The 21978-nt window shown below is 44.4% G+C and overlaps 1 protein-coding gene across 1 annotated transcript in view; it reads left to right on the forward strand.

The window, feature by feature from the left end:
* LOC142471444 (uncharacterized) overlaps window positions 1–14950 on the forward strand; it is a 69112-nt gene extending 54162 nt beyond the window's left edge. Inside the window, exon 5 of the mRNA XM_075578247.1 lies at window positions 14273–14950. Within this exon, the coding sequence (XP_075434362.1) occupies window positions 14273–14575 (303 nt within the window). The 3' untranslated portion in view covers window positions 14576–14950. The remainder of the gene's footprint in view (window positions 1–14272) is intronic.
* Window positions 14951–21978: the final 7028 nt, after the last annotated feature.

Consider the following 21978-nt stretch of genomic DNA (forward strand, 5'->3'; position numbering starts at 1 on the left):
AAGCTGCAAATGCCACCGGGGATGCGACCTGAGCCGATCACGATCCAAGACATGATGCTAAATGACCTCCCTCAGAGCATACGGGAGAAATACATCAACAGATGCGATGGAAAGGTGGCCAAATGTGCCCTTCTCATTTTGAAACACAACGTAAATTATGGGCTGTACCTCGAGTGGTTCAAATGAGTGAATTATGATGGCAAGACAGCCTTTGAATTTACGAAGAACTATTATGGAGAAAATAAATTCTCATTACGTTCTGACCCCGCTCATTGTCAAAACCCATGAAAGACAATATAAATGCCTTTTTGAGGCATAAAAGGGTACTTTCCTGGAACCCCAACGGCTATGGTTGGACTACATGTTTAAAAAATCAGGTTTTCTTGAAGTAAAATGTGATTATTAATCTTGAATTAATCTTGGTGGCGTGCAGGTCAATATTTCATATTGTCTCTATTTTTTACAGAACAAGAGGCCTAAGAACAGCCAGCCGGTTCAAAGAAGAAAAATAAATAAATAAAAGAAGATTATTCACTTGAAAGAAGAAACAACCTGTATGTTTTGTATTATTATTTTCTTTTTTTATTTGATTGGCTCAGTGAAAATAAACATTTGATTCTTTATAAATACCTTTTGGTGTGTTCAAGCTTTACTCTTTACCATTAAATTAAATAAACTTACAGTAGTAACAGTAAATAAAGTACTATTGTCATTTGTGTATAAACAGTATAATCTGCATTACATCAAAGGTGCTTTAGGATGCACAGTTAGGCAGTAAACAATGTGTAACCTACTGTACTGTATACCACCCTGTGTACAGCCGTCATTTAATGTACAGTATTGTGCACACACTGGCATCATGCCACATTGTACAGCGTCACACCCTCCTCCAGCTGCTGGCATCATGTAACATGCAGTATAGAGTGAGGGTCACACCCCCTAGCGGCTGACTGGCAACACGTCACATACTGTACACATTACACATGGGTTTCAACCAGCTTCCACAGTGACACACGTGTGTTCCAACCGTTCAATATAATACAATACAAAAAAAAGATCTGTGTGATATCGAATTGTGCACACATGAACAAGTTACAGGACTACCCTCCTATGCAAATTCAGGCTTGGATTCCTAGTTTGTAGTTAGTGTCATTGACCCCAGGATTGGGTTGGCAGTATCTCAGGAATAGGAGCATGACTCTTGGAGGCTAGTGGTTCTGGGTGGTAACAACCCTCAAAGAAAAGCAAGCATAGATTTCCCAGTGTGTAGTCTGGGTCAGTGACCCCAGTATTGGGTGGGCGGTATCTAAGGTTTAAGCATGTGGCTCTTGGGGTTGGCCTCTAGCTGTTCTTGCTGGTGACTCTACCTTCCTACCAAAGCTAGGATAAGATTCTCAGTGTGTAGTTTGGATCAGTGACCCCAGGATTGGGTGGGCAGTGTGGCTCTTAGGGTGGGACCACTAGTGGTTCTGGGTGGTGATCTCCCTCCTAGCACAATCATGCTTGGATTGCCAATGTGTAGTTTCAGTCAGCGAACCAAGGATTGGGTGAGACGTATCCTTGGTATAAGAGCTGGGCACTTTGGGTTGGCCCCCTAGTGGTTCTTGGTGGTAACTCTACACTCCTAGCAAAGCTAGGCTAAGATTCTCCGTGTGAAGTTTGGGTCGTGACCCCAGGATTGGATGGGCAGTATCCCTGGTGTAAGAGCGTTGCTCTTGGGGTTGGTCCCCTAGTGGTTCTTGGGGCTGACGCTGCCATCCTAGCAAAGTAAGGCTAGGAATAGTAGTGGGTGTTTTGGGAAACGTTTTGCCTTAGCCTGAGCGGGGATCTCTCAAGGTCAGTAGAACCCAAGTGCTTTTCTAGTGGGCGGAGTCTGGAGAGACTCAGTATACCGGTGACCCACTGTTTTGGGTACCGGTGATATGGCGCTGTGCCGTGACTAGACCTATCATTTTTTTTGGCAAATGCTTGTTTTGATTTGATTGTTATTTTTTCTATTTATGTTTATTGTTTTGACTAAATGGTTATGTTTTTGTATTGCTTGTTTTTATTACATTTTTGGATTGGTTACCGGTTTTATTTCTTTAATTGTTTTGTTGGTTAGGTGTTTATTTAATTGTATTCTATTATTTTGGAATAACACATTTTTTATTCTTTTGCTGTTTTGGTGTTAATTCATTTTATTGATGTGTAGTTGATGCTTTTTAGTTCTGCATTCTCGTGGTGTTTAGGTGCTTGTTTATTTATTTAATTGCTGTATATTTTTGTGCTTGATGATTTTTTTTATAGGTTAGCCATTGACTGCTAAAGTGGCATATAATGCCCATATTATATGGGTATGATGTACCACTGTGCCAGTCAATGAATAAAGGGTGGGTATAGTGGCCCCGGGGTGGGTGGTTAGGCCCTCCCGGGTGGGTTGCAGTGAAGGGCGATTAACCCCTTAATTACTATAGTGGTTCTTAACGATAAGGTGATTAAGAGGCAAGGGGCCATTAAATTGTATTCTATCTTTCTACTGTATATATACACATATTTATATTTATATATATATATATATATATATATATATATATATATATATATATATACACACACACACACATACATATATATACAGCTCAACCCCCTTATAACACTGTGCTTGGGGGCCAAAGAATCACATTGCGTTATAAGCGGATCACGTTAGAAATAATGTACAAGTGTATGCGTTGTACAATGAACTATTTAAGACACCAATAATCGTGTTAAGTATTCATAAATGCGAAAATTGGGAGCCACGCTTGCATCGCGTTATATGCGGATTCACGTTGTAACGGATCGCGTTAAGCGTGTACGCAAATTAAGAAACTTACATTTCTTTAAAATGCAATGTCGCGATGCTTAAATTTGCCAAAATGTTTTATAGTATATCAAAGCGAACTTCGGTAATGCTTTGAAATCGGGAATATTGGGTAAATTTGACTAACAGGGTCAACATTTTTTGCACGTTCCATCTCTGGGAAAACTAATTTACATGAAATACGGTTCTATTAGTGAACAAAAAGATTGTCTTTGTCGGGTCCTAAAAAATTCTAGTCTGTGCATTAAAAAGGGAGTTGTATGGACAAGATATCATTTAATTAATAACACATAGAGGGTTAGTAAACATGAGTTAGTACGGTATGTAGCGGTAATTAGATGATGTTAAGAATCTGATGATTCATCTCCCTTCAGTTTCAGGTTGACACAGAATTATTTATGAAAACATGAGAAGGCAAAACTCAGACCGAGGGGTGAATACTTTTGAATACGTTTGAATGATATACAAGTTTATTTAGCCAATAAAAATATAATTATTAACTCCTTCACTATGAGAGGGTGCTGCAATATAGCCTCTCTATGATATGCACTGTATCCCACGCTCTGCTCCTCTCTGCGAATGAAATGCACAGCTATATCTCACTCTACTCCTCTCTCTCTCTCTGTAAGATGCCCAGCTATCTCTCACTCAGCTCCTCTCTCTGTCTCTCTCTCTCACCTATCAACCGTCTCTGTCCCTCTCTCCCTCGTTTCTCCCCTCCCTCTCTCCTTCCCCTCTCCCTTCCCCTCTCCCTCTCCCCATCTCCCTCCCCATCTCTCTCTCTCTATCCCTCTCCCTCTCTTCCCCTCTTCCTTCCTCCCTCTCCCTATTCCTTCCTCTCCCCCTCTCCCTCTCCCCCCCTACCCCCCTCCTCTCTCTCTCCCTCCCTCTCTCCCCCTCTCTCTCCCTCCCCATTTCCTTCCTCTCTCTCCCTTCCTCTCCCTCCCTCTCTCCCTATTCCTTGCTCTCCCTATTCCTTCCTCTCTCCCTCTCTCCCTATTCCTTCCTCTCCCTATTCCTTCCTCTCCCTATTCCTACCTCTCCCTATTCCTACCTCTCCCTATTCCTTCCTCTCCCTATTCCTTTCTCTCCCTATTCCTTCCTCTCTCTCCCTCTCTATATCCCTCTCTATATCTCATTCTCTCACTCCCCCTCTTCCTTCCTCCCCCTCTCTCATATGCACTGAATCTTTCACACTGCTCTACTCTGTATGAAATGCACAGCTTTCTCTCACTTTTCCTCTCTCTCTGTAAGATACACAGCTATCTCTTGCTCTCCTCCACTCTCCCTACAAGACGTACAACTATCTCTGTCTGCTCCTCTCTCCGTACAACATAGTGTGCACAGTTGTATACAGCTGTCTCTCACTCTGCTTCTTTTTTCAACACATACACGGCGATCTCTCAAACCCATCCTCATGACTTAACAATCACAGCTCTCTCCCACCGATAACAACTCATAGGTCTCCTCGGTTCTCGTGAAAACGTGAATCCTGCACCTGCTTCTTTCTGTCATTCTTTTCTGTCATTAGAGATCTTGATCATGTGTAAACTATTTAGCCAATTATCTAAACGTTCCTGGCATAGAAATTAACCTTAATCAGAATATCATAGGGTGTCACCTCTGAACAATGACAGGGGTAGGCTGTCCCTTCCCGACGACACCACCATATAAAAAAGAAACCTGAATTGATATGTCCATCACAACCTTCCGTTTGCATCTGGATCACTAACTTGGCCACTTGAAGGACTAACATCAAAAGGACCTAAAGAGACGTCACTATGAGGGACTTAACGTGGTTTCTCCTGGCCAACATTCTCCTGCTCTCTGCCTTATTCTTTGATAACACAGGTACGTTTTGAAAATGTTTCTAGATCTCATAAAGATGAACTTTTATATAGTAACACGTTCTAGAAAACTCGTTTTCTCCATTAAATTGGAGGAAAGAGAGTAGAGTATTTTTTAATTCCGAGTTCTAGATAATGAGGTTTTGGAAACTCAGAAAGTAATTTAATACCAATGTCTACTGAAGTTTTTTGTTAATTGAAATACGAGATAGTAATGTAATACCACGTTTTGGAAAATAAACTTTTCTCATTAATTTGTAGAAAAGATACATTTATAATCTATAAACTGAGAGGTTTTTTTTACCATTATTTGAAGCTTATATTTTAATTTAATACATGGTCTAGAAAGTAAAGGATTCTCATTAAATTGAAGCTTAAACACAAATTTAAGGGCAAGCCCTAGAAACGAAAATGTCTCTAATATTGAAGCTGAAAAAGTAATTTCATATCAAGCTCTAGAAACTAAGAGAAGCATTTAATATACTGTAAGTGTTTTGTGGTGTTAAATTATAACAAGAGATTAAAGAAGGATTAGGGAGATCATGAAGTAGGTAGATAATTGTGTACAAGACAAGGTGGACCCTTATCATCTTTTCCTGAACTCGATATTACTTCTTTTTTTTAGATAATACATTTTTCTTCTTTATTCAATTCTTTGATAGCAAATGTATTATCAGGACAGGAGCAAAAAATTAACAACTTTGGAACTTTGGACACAAAAAAATGTATCAAGCTCTAGAAATGTATGTACAGTATATCTTTATTTATATAGCACAAAAAGTATACTCAGCACTTCACAAAGAATACAGTACAGGGAATTAAAATAATACAATAAGCGCAGCAAAATCAGACTATAGGAAAATAAATCCCTGCCCCAAAGAGCTTACAATCTAAGTGGTATGATGGGACACTAACAGAGACAGCAGGTGAGGGAATATGTGCTGTAGATGGCGGTGCTTGGCCACAATGGAGTGGGTGTGGGACAATAGCCATGAGTGAAGGCTATTGGGATGCTTGATTTGTGAGGCGAGTTTTAAGGTTAATCAGTGTTAAATTAGATAGGTTAACACCATTAGCAGGGGAAGAGGTGGCAAGGGTGTGTGGGTGAGAGCAGGTGTGTTTATGGCTGGGTCCAGGATTAGAGAGATAGCCACAGCAGCCGGAAGGAGTAGACAGGGAGAGGGTGTGAATAGAGGATTTGTGTGGGTGCTTTTTATTTTAGGGATAAAAAAGTTATTGGGAAAAAGGTGTATAAATAACGGTGCATTATATGGGTACAGGCATAGGTGGAGGGGATAAGAGATGAAGAAATCTGTATAGAAGGGGAGTGGGGAAGATGGAGAGAACAGAAACATGTACAAAGGAGTGAGGAAACAGTAACCAGAGAAAGCAATAGGGCATAGTGAGATGCAGAAGGAAAGCCTTCCCAGATATTTGAGGATAAGAGCACAAATTATAAAAGCATTAATAAAGTCAAGTTCTCACAGTTGCAGTGCTGTTGTTGTAGTGCAGAGTCCAGATCTAACTGTAGTCTTCACCTCCAATTCTAACTCCAGAATTAACTCCGCAGTCACTTTATATGTGACACTTAAGATGTTACACAGCCATATGGCACAGTCAAGATAGACTGACCTAAATACTCTAAACAGGATCACTTGACTAATAATTAAGGGAAGGGTTTGCCTACTATACTCAGACAGACATACCAAGGAGTTGTTAATTAGATCATGTATGTTGTAGTTTATCTAATAAAAAAAAATGCCACTTGTGGATGCATTTACATGTCTCAGACTTGTCTGCAAACCATTTTTTGCCCATTATTTGTTAGCATACAGTACAATGCTTACAATGCAGCCAGGGATTCTATGTAATGTAAGTACATGCAAAAGCTGTGTAATTCAGAAGGCATACATTTATAGGAGTCCATGTTAAAAGGGACAAGCAGCAAAAGGTGACAAAACGTGAATGCTCATTTGCATGTCATTACCCAGAATCCCTGACTGCAGTGGAATGCATTGAACCATACGCGAAGCGGTAATGGGGAAAGACAGAGTTGAAGAAGTGTCTGAGACATGCAAATGTGCCCACAAGTGGAACTTTTATTTGCTGTACACAGTGCGGTGGAGGATTTAGGTCACTTTGTTTCTCACCATAACTTGTTTTGTGTCTGGTATTTCCAATTGAATTAGAAACTGAGAGAGTTATTTGTTACTTAGCTCTGAGAAGGAGGTTTTCTCATTAACATGAAGCTTAGGGAGAAATTTAACTTTTGGTGTTAAATTCTAATAAGAAGTTAGTAACGACTTACCATGATAAATTATTATGCAGACTACAAGGGAGATATTTCTCCTCCATCCAGAAATCAAAGTGACTTTTCTTAAATTACTTGTGTCCTCTATTCTATTATTTCATACAGTGGGTAGTTTTGGAAATATTAGTGGATATTATTAATATACAGTACACTTAAAACATAAATAACTTTGACCAATCAAAAATTAGTACCTGGCTCTAGAAATGTAAATTCTTCTAACTCAATTGAAGCTGAGAGTCGTTTAGTATCTAACTATGGAAAATGATCTCTGTAAATTAAACTTTACAGTTATTCATTAAATTGAACCTTAGAGTTGTTACAGGGAGTTAAGAAGATTACGTGTATGGTAGAGCCTTACATGCAAGACAAGGTAGTCCCCTATCTCCCTTTAAAATGTCATTGTTGCTTTTCTCAGCTATCTTCAGCACTTTCCTAGAAATAAAAAGTTTGGACAGTTTTTTAATGGGATTTACCAATATGGACTTTGTAATTCAAAGTGATCTTCTGACCTATAAATTATTCAGTATCAACTCACACAATCATGTTTTTTTTTTTTAATCTAATGTAGTGACCTCCCAAATGTTGATTACCAGGGAAAGGCTCAGAGAGAACTGGGTTATATTTATGTACGGTGACCTCCTGACTGCAGAATATCAGGGACAGACCTGGATTAGGAGCCAGTAGATACAGTAAAATGACACGTTAGTCGTGACTGTTTTCTGTGTGGCGGCTAATGCTATTAAATACAGATGCAGCAGCCGTTATTCGAACAAATCACGGCGCCGTTTTCGTGTGCGCTGCTGTACTCCACGCGGCATTAACGCGGCCAATCGCCCCACACGTGTTTATTGCGGTTGCTTTGTTTGAATTTCATGGATTCTGTTTCTTTGTGTGTAATGAAATTAATGAATTGTGATGTGTACAGTACTGTGCTACTGTGTAACTTTCAGGTGTTTAAAAACCAGAACACTAAAATGCCATTTTCTGCGATCGCCTGCGCTCGCGTCTTAAGGCGGTACGGTTGGAAGAGATCCCGCGCCATGACATGGGTATTCCGAGGTATACACCGCGTGAAGTGTTCGAATAACGGCCGCTGCATCTGTAGCTCCTGCTGGCGCGTTGTGTAATTCCCATTGCAGTGTACCAGAGGGAGTAATAATGTCTGTTACTTCTGTATGTAATGTGGTATTCTGACACAAAGGAGGCACACATACTTACACAATCTGTCTGTGTGTTTCAGGTGCACAGAATATTACAACAGCAGGTACGTGGTATATTCACTATGCCCCAGTATCCCTCCTCCCCCCCCCCCCCCCTGTGTTTCACACGTTGCTATAAGTCTCTTCTCTAAGAATTGGCTCCCTCTCTCCTCTATCTCATCTTTCTTTATAACTCTATGGTTTCCCTCATTTTTCTCTACTTTCCCTCAATTCTACAACTTTCTCTACTTTTCTCTTTCTCTCTGTCTCATTTTTTCACGCTCCCTCTCTTCTTCTCTCTGTTTCTAATCTCCTCTGTCTCTGTCTGTCTCTCTCTCCCGTTATACAGTATATAACTTTGGGTGTTAATTCAAATGTTGTTGCTTTTCTACAGCATCAACACAAACGAATACAATTCCTATTACTGAACCCACTACAGATACCCCTACTACTGCAGCTCCCACTACAGATACCCCTACTACTGCAGCACCCACTACAGATACCCCTACTACTGCAGCACCCACTACAGATACCCCTACTACTGCAGCTCCCACTACAGATACCCCTACAACTGCAGCACCCACTACACTTCCCCCTACTACTGCAGCACTCACTACAGATACCCCTACTACTGCAGCACCCACTACACTTCCCCTTACTACTGCAGCACCTACTACAGATACCCCTACTACTGCAGCACCCACTACACTTCCCCTTACTACTGCAGCACCCACTACAGATACCCCTACTACTGCAGGACCCACTACACTTCCCCTTACTACTGCAGCACCCACTACACTTCCCCTTACTACTGCAGCACCTACTACAGATAACCCTACTACTGCTGCACCCACTACAGATACCCCTACTACTGCAGCACCCACTACAGATACCCCTACTACTGCAGCACCCACTACACTTCCCCTTACTACTGCAGCACCTACTACAGATACCCCTACAACTGCAGCACCCACTACACTTCCCCTTACTACTGCAGCACCCACTACAGATACCCCTACTACTGCAGCTCCCACTACAGATACCCCTACTACTGCAGCACCCACTACAGATACCCCATCTACTGCACCACCCACTACAGATACCCCTACTACTGCAGCACCCACTACAGATACCCCGACTACTGCAGCACCAAGTACAGATACCCCTACTACTGCAGCACCAACTACAGATACCCCTACTACTGCAGCTCCCACTACACTTCCCCCTACTACTGCAGCACCCACTACACTTTCCCTTACTACTGCAGCTTCCACTACAGATACCCCTACTACTGCAGCACCCACTACACTTTCCCTTACTACTGCAGCTCCCACTACAGATACCCCTACTACTGCAGCTCCCACTACAGATACCCCTACTACTGCAGCACCAACTACAGATACCCCTACTACTGCAGCACCCACTACACTTCCCCCTACTACTGCAGCACCCACTACACTTTCCTTTACTACTGCAGCTACCACTACAGATACCCCTACTACTGCAGCTCCCACTACACTTCCCCCTACTACTGCAGCTCCCACTACAGATACCCCTACTACTGCAGCACCAACTACAGATACCCCAACTACTGCAGCACCAACTACAGTTACCCCTACTACTGCAGCACCAACTACAGATACCCCTACTACTGCAGCACCAACTACAGATACCCCTACTACTGCAGCACTCACTACACTTCCCCCTACTACTGCAGCACTCACTACACTTCCACCTACTACTGCAGCACCAACTACAGATACCCCTACTAGTGCAGCACCCACTACAGATACCCCTACTACTGCAGCACCAACTACAGATACCCCTACAACTGCAGCACCCACTACAGATACCCCTACTACTGCAGCTCCCACTACAGTTACCCCTACTACTGCAGCACAAACTACAGTTACCCCATCTACTGCAGCACCAACTACAGATAACCCTACTACTGCAGCACTCACTACAGTTACCCCTACTACTGCAACACCCACTACAGATACCCCTACTACTGCAACCCTCACTACAGATACATCCACTACTGCAGCAACCACAGGAGGAAGTACCACTATAGGGCCCACCACTAGTGGAAGTACCACTACAGGGACCACCACAAGTGGAAGTACCACTACAGGGACCACCACAAGCGGAAGTACCAATACAGGGACCACGACAAGTGGAAGTACCACTACAGGGACCACCACAAGTGGAAGTACCACTACAGGGACCACCACAAGTGGAAGTACCACTACAGGTACCACCACAAGCGGAAGTACCACTACAGGGACCACCACAAGCGGAAGTACCACTACAGGGACCACCACAAGTGGAAGTACCACTACAGGGACCACCACAAGTGGAAGTACCACTTCAGGGACCACCACTAGTGGAAGTACCAATACAGGTACCACCACAAGTGGAAGTACCACTACAGGGACCACCGCAAGTGGAAGTACCACTACAGGTACCACCACAAGCGGAAGTACCACTACAGGGACCACCACAAGTGGAAGTACCACTACAGAGACCACCACAAGTGGAAGTACCACTACAGGGACCACCACAAGTGGAAGTACCACTACAGGGACCACCACAAGTGGAAGTACCACTACAGGGACCATCACAAGTGGAAGTACCACTACAGGGACCACCACAAGCGGAAGTACCAATACAGGTACCACCACAAGTGGAAGTACCACTACAGGGACCACCGCAAGTGGAAGTACCACTACAGGTACCACCACAAGCGGAAGTACCACTACAGGGACCACCACAAGTGGAAGTACCACTACAGAGACCACCACAAGTGGAAGTACCACTACAGGGACCACCACAAGTGGAAGTACCACTACAGGGACCACCACAAGTGGAAGTACCACTACAGGGACCACCGCAAGTGGAAGTACCACTACAGGTACCACCACAAGCGGAAGTACCACTACAGGGACCACCACAAGTGGAAGTACCACTACAGAGACCACCACAAGTGGAAGTACCACTACAGGGACCACCACAAGTGGAAGTACCACTACAGGGACCACCACAAGCGGAAGTACCAATACAGGTACCACCACAAGTGGAAGTACCACTACAGGGACCACCGCAAGTGGAAGTACCACTACAGGTACCACCACAAGCGGAAGTACCACTACAGGGACCACCACAAGTGGAAGTACCACTACAGAGACCACCACAAGTGGAAGTACCACTACAGGGACCACCACAAGTGGAAGTACCACTACAGGGACCACCACAAGTGGAAGTACCACTACAGGGACCACCACTAGTGGAAGTACAAATACAGGGACCACTGCAAGTGGAAGTACAAATACAGGGACCACCACAAGCGGAAGTACCACTACAGGGACCACCACAAGTGGAAGTACCACTACAGAGACCACCACAAGTGGAAGTACCAATACAGGGACCATCACAAGTGGAAGTACCATTACAGGGACCACCACAAGTGGAAGTACCACTACAGGGACCACCACAAGCGGAAGAACCACTACAGGGACCACAACGAGCGGAATTACCAATACAGGGACCACCACAAGTGGAAGTACCACTACAGGGACCACCACAAGTGGAAGTACCACTACAGGGACCACCACTAGTGGAAGTACAAATACAGGGACCACCACAAGCGGAAGTACCAATACTGTGAGCACCACAAGTGGAAGTACCAATACAGAGACTACCACAGGCGGAAGAACCACTACAGGGACCACAACGAGCGGAATTACCAATACAGGGACCACCACAAGTGGAAGTACCAATACAGGGACCACGATGAGCGGAAGTACCAATACAGGGACCACCACAAGTGGAAGTACCAATACAGGGACCACGACGAGCGGAAGTACAAATACAGTGACCACCACAAGCGGAAGTACCAATACAGGGACCACCACAAGCGGAAGTACCAATAAAGGGACCACCACAAGCGGAAGTACCAATACAGGGACCACCACAAGCGAAAGTACCAATACAGGGACCACCACAAGCGGAAGTACCAATACAGGGACCACCACTAGTGGAAGTACAAATACAGGGACCACCACAAGCGGAAGTACCACTACAGGGACCCCCACAAGTGGAAGTACCACTACAACGACCACAAGTAAGTTATAATCTATATTGACATATATATTTCGGGATTCCTCTTAAATTTCAGTTTGTCCTATCAACCAAATGCACTCATCACAGCGACATATTTAGGTAAACCCCTTAGGAGCAAACTGTACTAATGTTAGTCACATGTTTAAGGGTGACATTTCCCCTAGGGGCAAAGTGTACTAATGGCAGTGACATGGTTAAGGGGTCAGTCCCTCCTAGGGGCAAAGTGTACTAATGGCAGTGACATGGTTAAGGGGTCAGTCCCACCTAGGAGCAAAGTGTACTAATGGCAGTGACATGGTTAAGGGGTCAGTTCCTCCTAGGGGCAAAGTGTACTAATGGCAGTGACATGATTAAGGGGTCAGTCCCTCCTAGGGGCAAAGTGTACTAATGGCAGTGACATGGTTAAGGGGTCAGTGCCTCCTAGGGGCAATGTGTACTAATGGCAGTGACATGGTTAAGGGGTCAATCCCTCCTAGGAGCAAAGTGTACTAATGGCAGTGACATGGTTAAGGGGTCAGTCCCACCTAGGGGCAAAGTGTACTAATGGCAGTGACATGGTTAAGGGGTCAGTCCCTCCTAGGAGCAAAGTGTACTAATGGCAGTGACATGGTTAAGGGGTCAATCCCTCCTAGGGGCAAAGTGTACTAATGGCAGTGACAGGGTTAAGGGGTCAGTCTCTCCTAGGGGCAAAGTGTACTAATGGCAGTGACATGGTTAAGGGGTCAAATATAGGTGACCTAAGTTTCCAAAATCTGACACAATTACGTATTTTTTAAACAATCATTTATTTAATTGGGAACTGAGACTTATATTTCCAGGGAAATTTTGGCTATTAGCATATATATATATCTATCATTGTTTTATCTGCAGCTGCAGCTGCAGCAGGAGGCGGCGGCGGTGGCGGCGGCGGCGGCACAGTGATACAGAGTACCACAAGCACAACTCAAGCATTGTCTGCCTCATCTGCAGGTAAGAGAGATACTCATTAACATTATACAGCGCGGCATGCTCATTATCAGTGTATATATACTCACTATCACCATACAGTGCAGTGTGTTCATTAACAATGTTTAGAGATACTCAGCATCATTATAGAGTGATTTACTTACTCTTTTGCTTTCTTACAGTACCAATCTGGGGTATTATTCTTCTCGCACTGGTTGCTGCACTTGCTGTTTCCCTACTCCTGGGTGTGCTCTGCGCAGTGAGTATTTGCCCTATAAACATTACTAAACACCATAAACAGGAGAATGTTTAATCTTCCACATTATATCCCAACACAGATATCCTAACCATAACATATTAACCCTAATTACCTGGTCTTTCCCCTAAAACTGACATAACACCCTATTCCAAACCCAACCCTATTACACTAATATTAACCAACTAGACCCAACACACATAATACCAAACCTAACACCCCTAACCTTAACAAAACCCCATACACTAATCCTATTACACATACCCTAACCCAACACCAAACATATATTACCAGCCCCCAACACTAACCATAACCTTAATATAACCGGACATTAAACCTACAGTAATATTATTAGCCCAACATGACCATAATTAGCTTAACATGAACCCTAACTCTAACCCAACACACTAAACATATAACACTGAAACAATAAATACCAAACCTAATCTTAAGATATCAACCCTAACGTAAGATATCAACCCTAACCTCAACAACAGCTCTTACACTTATCCTTTTACATTAAATGAGCCCTAACATTTAACTTGAACCCAATAAACCAAACATGTCACGCCATCCCTGACCCTAACCGTAGCAAATACTCTTACACTTATTTGAATACACTATCCTAAATAGCACTAACCTTATCCATCATACACTAACCCAATACATAAACCCTAAAACTAATCCTAATACATTTCCCGTGCCACTAACCCTATAACTTAATGTAACCCTGAGCTCTTTCCTCTGCAGGTACTGAAGTGCGGGACAACTGGAATGTACTCAGTAACCTATTATCCTACGTACGCTCCCCATTTGGACGGGAACATCTCTGGAAGACCCCACGTACACTACGACCCTGAGGGGGGTTCACGGCCAAGAGAAAACTTTAACAGGAGACCCTCGCCAACAAGAGAGAACCATGACTTTAACAGGAGACCCCCGCCAACAAGAGAGAACCATGACTTTAACAGGAGACCCTCGTCAACAAGAGAGGACTATGAGATGCGCCCAAGACCTTACCTATCGGGACAAAGTCACCAATCAACCTCATAGACATAGTGTAAATCCTTTATAGGATTGTCTTGTTGATGACTCGGCTTATATCCTACTCCTACTGAGAATAACTAGACTGTAAGCTCTGTGGGTCACAATTGGAAGCAGGGACCACCACAGCAAAGGCGTGGCAGAAACAGTCTCCAGGTCGCCACGGCACTGGAGACGTTTAGTCTGGCTACATCGGTATATACTAATATATTCATAAATATTTATACGTACAGAACATATCCATGAATTGCATAAATATAATATTATATATATATATATATCGCTGTCTCTCTGATTTATGTTGAGTGTGTATGCAAATACAGTATATGTAATTTTAAAGTGACAATTGACCCCGAGATCATATTTATCAACTGTATTCATCCCGTGTATTTTATAATTGTATATCATTACAATTTGCTTTGTATGAAATTTATTAATTTATTCATAACTTTATTCTTATAAATTATTGGCAACACAAAATGTATTTTCCTGAGTTGTTTGAATTATTCGTCAAACATTGTGTGTGTGTGTGTGTGCAGGGCGTGGGGAGGGTGAGGCTGGCACTGCCGCTGCCCGCGCTGTACCTGTGCTGTGTATACATGGTGTAGTAGTGTGTGTGAGGGGAATCTTTTTTATTTTAAATACAAAATACAAATATTTACAAAAACACACAATACTTACAGAATAGCATCCAGAAAATGACATAAACAATACATTTATCTTACAGAGATTCCCTTTTCAAAGATATCTAAACGCATCTCTCCAACCTCTCAGATTCCCCCTGCTATATACACTTTACATCTGATAGATAAATAACACAAAGTAATCAGGCAAGTTTCCTGCAAAAAGAAAATCTAATTCTTAATGTCCTTTAGACTAGAGAAGACTTGAGTCTGTATCTTTTCCCCTTAACACTATTCACATTAATTAGTTGCCACCTTCAGCGGAGAGGGGCACTTTGCATATTTAGTGAATCACCACCACCCTTTTTTTTTCTTTTTTGCACCATTTTTCTTTTTGACCATTTTCTTTCTCCCGGGGGGGCTCTCTGGTGGCATATTTCTCTTATTTGATGGTCCGGCCATCTCAATGTCCTGAATAGATCCAGACCGCTGCGAGGTCTGACTGTCCGACATATCGGGGTCTGCGTCATCCATCTTTTCACCCCAACTCTTTTCCTCCAATACCTCATATGTATTATGCAGCGAGATCTCTTCTTGGACAGTTTCTGTAGTTTTCTTTCTAGCTGAGCTGGTTAGGGCAGTCTTGTTTTTACTTGTTATTGTTTCCCATTCATTATCGCCATCTTTGCGAGGTTCGCCGCCATCTTTGCAGGGTTCGCCGCCATCTTTGCAGGGTTCGCCGCCATCTTTGCAGGGTTCGCCGCCATCTTTGCAGGGTTCGCCGCCATCTTTGCAGGGTTCGCCGCCATCTTTGCAGGGTTCGCCGCCATCTTTGCTCAGATCGCTCCTGTGTTCTCCGTCTGACCCCCTTTGGGCTGGAAGTGTATATGTCAGACCCAGAGACTTTAAAACCTCTTCTACAGGTGTAAGTTGAAGACTTTCTGATGACTCTGTGGTATTCTCTTTATCACTAGGAGATGCTGTATTCTGTACACTAGACATTTCATTCTGCCCATAATGGTTGTGTTCAGCTTCTGGGCAATCTTTAAAGGAATGACCACATTTGTAGCACAGGTTGCAGACAATGTCCTTGTCACACTCAGAGCTGTGATGACCAATAGAACCACATAAAGTGCACCTGATTTTGTCACACGCTGAGCTTAAGTGCCTGGGGGAATCACATTTAAAACATTTTTTAGGCTGTCCCCAATAAAAACATCGCCCGCGATCTCTTCCAATATATATGGCGTTTGGGAGGTGACATGCCACATTGTGTGTGTATCGAAGTTTAACTTTAAACTTGTAGCCCCCATTCCAGAAACCTTCAGCATCCATACTTTTCACTGGACCAGACAGAACATCGCACTGTCTTTGTAGCCAAAAACATATATCTTCAACCGCTACAGTCTCAATATCAAAGATAATATTCACTTCCACGGTCACAGGGCGAGAAACCTGGATAACTTGAAAGAATTCCCATTCTGGATTATCCTTCACTTCTCTGTAACGAAACCAGAATTTTTCAAGCCCTTCTGGTGTCTTAAAGCTCACTTCGTAGTTCCTGCTATTAGGAGCATGTAACAAAGCATACACCTCACTGGGTTGGAAGCCAAGAGAAACTTTGATCAAGTCTTTTCCTACAACAAATCTGTCCGGTATAGGAACCATATCCCCCCAATAATGCAGTCTGACAACGTTCCTGCGCTTTCTGGCATCATCAAATGACAAATAAGATGTACCTGGGCGTCTTGTACTCCATGCTGACTGCTGGGGGGGAGCTGGCTCGGCCGCTCCTGTTGGTTTTGCTGCCATTCCTGCTTCAGCTAAGGACTTTGCTTTTGCCGCTCCTGTTTCTGCTAAGGGCTTTGATGCTGCTGCAGGCTGTATGGATTTCTCTCCCACTTTAGGAATCTCCATTTCTTGCGCCTCAAAAGCCTCTACTGCTTCAGCGTTCTCCACTGCTTCAGCCATTTCTATTTCAGACACTTCTTCCTGTGCCTGAGCTGTTTGCTGCCCTGTCTCAGGTGTATTGCCAGCATCATTCAGGCTCTCAACCTGGGCTGTTTGCTGCATGTCTGCCTTGGGTGTGGCTGCTAATTCCTGCACCTGGCTGTAACCCTCAGCTGCTTGTAGTCTCTCTGTATCAGGTGCAGTTGTATGCAGTTTCTCTGTCTCCGGTGCAGCTGTATGCAGGGTCACTGCGTCAGGTACAGTTGTTTGCGGGGTCACTGCGTCAGGTACAGTTGTTTGCGGGGTCACTGCGTCATGTGCAGCTGCTTGCGGGGTCTCTGTCTCAGGTGTAGCTGCAGTTGTCTGTGCATTAGTGAGTATGTCCTTGCCAATTTGTGGGATAACAATTTCTGTGACCCCAAGTCTCCTTTTCTCATGTTCTGCTTGCCTTTTACTCTTGGCTTCATTAGACCTTGAGCTGGTTTTAGCCGCAGTTCTCTTACCCGTCTGGTTCTGAGCCGGACTTTCAGTATTCTCCATCTCAGATTCATTCTGCCCAACATTTTCATTCATCTCTTTTTCCATATTTTCTGACTCTTTCTTTTGCAAACATTTCAGCACTTTAGCTTCCAGGGAAACTTTCTTATCCGCATTCAGATTAGCTTGAGACCTGGTTCCAACTCCTCTCCCTCCTCCAGGGTCTGCCGCCATCTTGGCTCACAGCTCCTCCCCTTCCTGTGTGTGAGGGGGAGGCTGGCACTGCTGCTGCCTGCGCTGTACCTGTGCTGTGTATACATGGTGTAGTAGTGTGTGTGAGAGGGAGGCTGGCACTGCCTCTGCCCGCGCTGTACCTGTGCTGTGTATACATGGTGTAGTAGTGTGTGTGAGGTGGAGGCTGGCACTGCCTGCGCTGTACCTGTGCTGTGTATACATGGTGTAGTAGTGTGTGTGAGGGGGAGGCTGGCACTGCCACTGCCCGCGCTGTACCTGTGCTGTGTATACATGGTGTAGTAGTGTGTGTGAGGGTGAGGCTGGCACTGCCGCTGCCTGCGCTGTACCTGTGCTGTGTATACATGGTGTAGTAGTGTGTGTGAGAGGGAGGCTGGCACTGCCGCTGCCCGCGCTGTACCTGTGCTGTGTATACATGGTGTAGTAGTGTGTGTGAGGGGGAGGCTGGCACTGCTGCTGCCTGCGCTGTACCTGTGCTGTGTATACATGGTGTAGTAGTGTGTGTGAGGGGGAGGCTGGCACTGCTGCTGCCTGCGCTGTACCTGTGCTGTGTATACATGGTGTAGTAGTGTGTGTGAGGGGGAGGCTGGCACTGTCGCTGCCCGCGCTGTACCTGTGCTGTGTATACATGGTGTAGTAGTGTGTGTGAGGGGGAGGCTGGCACTGCTGCTGCCTTCGCTGTACCTGTGCTGTGTATACATGGTGTAGTAGTGTGTGTGAGGGGGAGGCTGGCACTGCCTGCGCTGTACCTGTGCTGTGTATACATGGTGTAGTAGTGTGTGTGAGGGGAAGGCTGGCACTGCCGCTGCCTGCGCTGTACCTGTGCTGTGTATACATGGTGTAGTAGTGTGTGTGAGGGGGAGCCTGGCACTGCCTGCGCTGTACCTGTGCTGTGTATACATGGTGTAGTAGTGTGTGTGAGGGGAGGCTGGCACTGCCGCTGCCCGCGCTGTACCTGTGCTGTGTATACATGGTGTAGTAGTGTGTGTGAGAGGGAGGCTGGCACTGCTGCTGCCTGCGCTGTACCTGTGCTGTGTATACATGGTGTAGTAGTGTGTGTGAGGGGGAGGCTGGCACTGCCGCTGCCCGCGCTGTACCTGTGCTGTGTATACATGTCATGGTGTAGTAGTGTGTGTGAGGGGGAGGCTGGCACTGCCGCTGCCCGCGCTGTACCTGTGCTGTGTATACATGGTGTAGTAGTGTGTGTGAGGGGGGGGGAGGCTGGCACTGCCGCTGCCCGCGCTGTACCTGTGCTGTGTATACATGTCATGGTGTAGTAGTGTGTGTGAGGGGGAGGCTGGCACTGCCGCTGCCCGCGCTGTACCTGTGCTGTGTATACATGGTGTAGTAGTGTGTGTGAGGGGGAGGCTGGCACTGCCGCTGCCCGCGCTGTACCTCTGCTACCACGCATCTATAATATACACATATTTCTATACATAAAAGTCATATTGTATAAACGGGATCTATGATGTCAACAGACTCCGACCTAATAAAAGCCATATAGTATTAGTGTGATATACTATGGAGGATCTGTCCCATGAACTGAGGCACAACCAAGTCTTATAAAAGTATCAGTGACCGAGCAGGACAGCACGTGGTGAGGAGCGCCCTCTAGCAGCAGACACCGGAAGTAAGAAATACTTCTGGGTCAGACTGCTAGAACACGCTCCTCCACTGCATCCTCCTCTGCCACTGACTCTTCCACCATGCAAAGCTTCCTCCTGGTGTGGGAGGGGTGATGGCGGTGCACTGCCATATTATATACCCGGACCAGTCAAATATCTGTGTTAGAGAAAAAGACTTGATACTACTGTATGTGATGCACGTCATTAATATCTCTTAGAGCATTGGATTAGGAGATGTATCTCCGTTCTTTCTGATTCTTCTACCAGCTTGCTTATCCTTTAACACCGGGAGCCCACCCGCCCCATATCATCTCCCCGCGCCTGTCTCTACGGGCAGGGGGGGGGTGGGGGTGGGGGGAGGGGGAGAGCTGGGGCCTCCCAATAGCGTGGATTTAAGGACCGGTTCGGCGAACTTGTGAAATTCTAGGTTGACATGCAAATGAGCACAAAGTGTGTGTGTGTGTGTGTGTGTGTGTGTGTGTGTGTGTGTGTGTGTGTGTGTGTGTGTGTGTGTGTGTGTGTGTGTGTGTGTGTGTGTGTGTGTGTGTATATATACTGTATATGTATATGTGTATATATATATATATATATATATATATATATATATATATATATATATATATGTGTGTAGAGGTATCAGTACCGTGTTAGCCGAGCTTTAATAATCAAAAAATAAATAGATGATACCGTTCTGTGGCTAACGAAATGCTTTTATTTGTGCGAGCTTTCGAGATACACTGATCTCTTCTTCCGGCGATGTTACAATGAATGAAGCAAAAGGTTACTTAAAAACAGTGTCTCTTGGAATGTTATCTGTGCTGGTCCTTCCCCCGGTGTGGATGTGTTTTATGGCTAGAGGTGTCAAAGGGTTACTGAAAGCAATATATATATATAATTATCTTAGAGCCTTTTATACAAGATGATGGGAGTTTACAATTTCCCTGGAGTTTTATGAGCAGAGATTTAGGTTGTGATTAAAAATAACCCTCTGACTTACAAAATTCTATTCTACAGTTCCTCATCTTAACTCAATATGACTGCGGAATTGATACTTTCATATTGTTGGAGAATATGTATGTACTTTATTCCTTACCCATATATTCATGTCATTATATTTGTAAAACTATATTCTATATTTAATGCCACATTATGGCATTCAATTATTGAAGGGGCCACACCACACCCAGCCCCCCCCCCCCCCTATTTTCCATATATGCGAAGCAGGGCTGTGGTGTCTGCTCGGGTTCTGGGGATACATACCAAGAATGCTAGTGGTGGTACTTCAGTTTATTCACATCTCCCTTGCCACACAACAGTCTCAGTGGATGGAGAAGCACATCAGGGCTGTGAGGAGATGTTCTTATAAGGAGGTGTTCTTCTAACAGGAGCTCCTCCCATAGGAATGGGTACATTAGGGCTGTAAGGAGATCTTTCTATAAAGGGAGTGTCCTTATAATAGGGATTCCCCCCAAAAGGTAGACAAGAGAAAACTCATACAAGGACTTTTCATAGGCACATAATATTTTGTTATGATAGAACATACAGTGTATATCTTACTCTATTAAACGTAATTAACATAGCTCATAAAAGTAGAACAGGCAATAAAAGTATCATGCCAATGAATTTTCTCAATCGCAGCATTGCACAACGCTCTCCTTTCATGCGAAGCGTGTTGGTTAAGGGATTTGAAGAGGATATCACCACTTTCCAATGTTCTCCTGGAGACACCACCTGCAGATCTGGACTCTGGATGAGGTCTGACCAAAAATCTCTAAAGTCCTGTGTCCAGTCCTGGAGGACACATCTCCAGAAGGACATACAGGATGAAGATGCTGATGTTATGTTACAGATTATAGGACTCTGGGTAAAGTCTCTGACCGGTGGACAATTTTGTGGGGTCGGCCTAATATACAGATGTAGCAGGCGTTATTGCACTCGCTGGCACAAAATATGGTCGCCCTATATCATATGAGACTAATTCAAACAAAATGATGTCTGCTCTCTATGTTTTGTTTATGTGTCTACTATATCTGTAAGTATTAAGTAGGGGGGGGGGGCGTTATAATGATGAAATGTTGAGTTTGAATGAATTTTATTTATATAATAATGAATTAAATAGAAGTAGCCATGTTAGGCCAGTGTCGATAGGGCAGAGTAAATGAATACTTCAGTATTAAAGTGGAGCCATTGTTCACCTCAAACTCTGAGGTGTCAATCTCTAAAGGAGGTATCAGGCTGAAACTCGACACTGAGGCCTGGGACCTAGCTCCAACTGACTCCATTCCTATTTGTCAGTTTGAATTGCCCACTCTCTTTAATTCCACCTCAGTGGGCTGTCCTAAAGCATTGTCACCTCCTAAGGCCCTGATTGGCCCATCACAGGTGAGCCTTGCTCTGCAATTAGCCGGCACATAGCAACAATGCTCTTATTGGTCGGCACCCGGCCTCCCATGACTTTAGATTGAGTCCGGGAAACTATGTAAAC

Source organism: Ascaphus truei, chromosome 20 (assembly GCF_040206685.1).
Source record: "Ascaphus truei isolate aAscTru1 chromosome 20, aAscTru1.hap1, whole genome shotgun sequence".
NCBI lineage: Eukaryota > Metazoa > Chordata > Amphibia > Anura > Ascaphidae > Ascaphus > Ascaphus truei.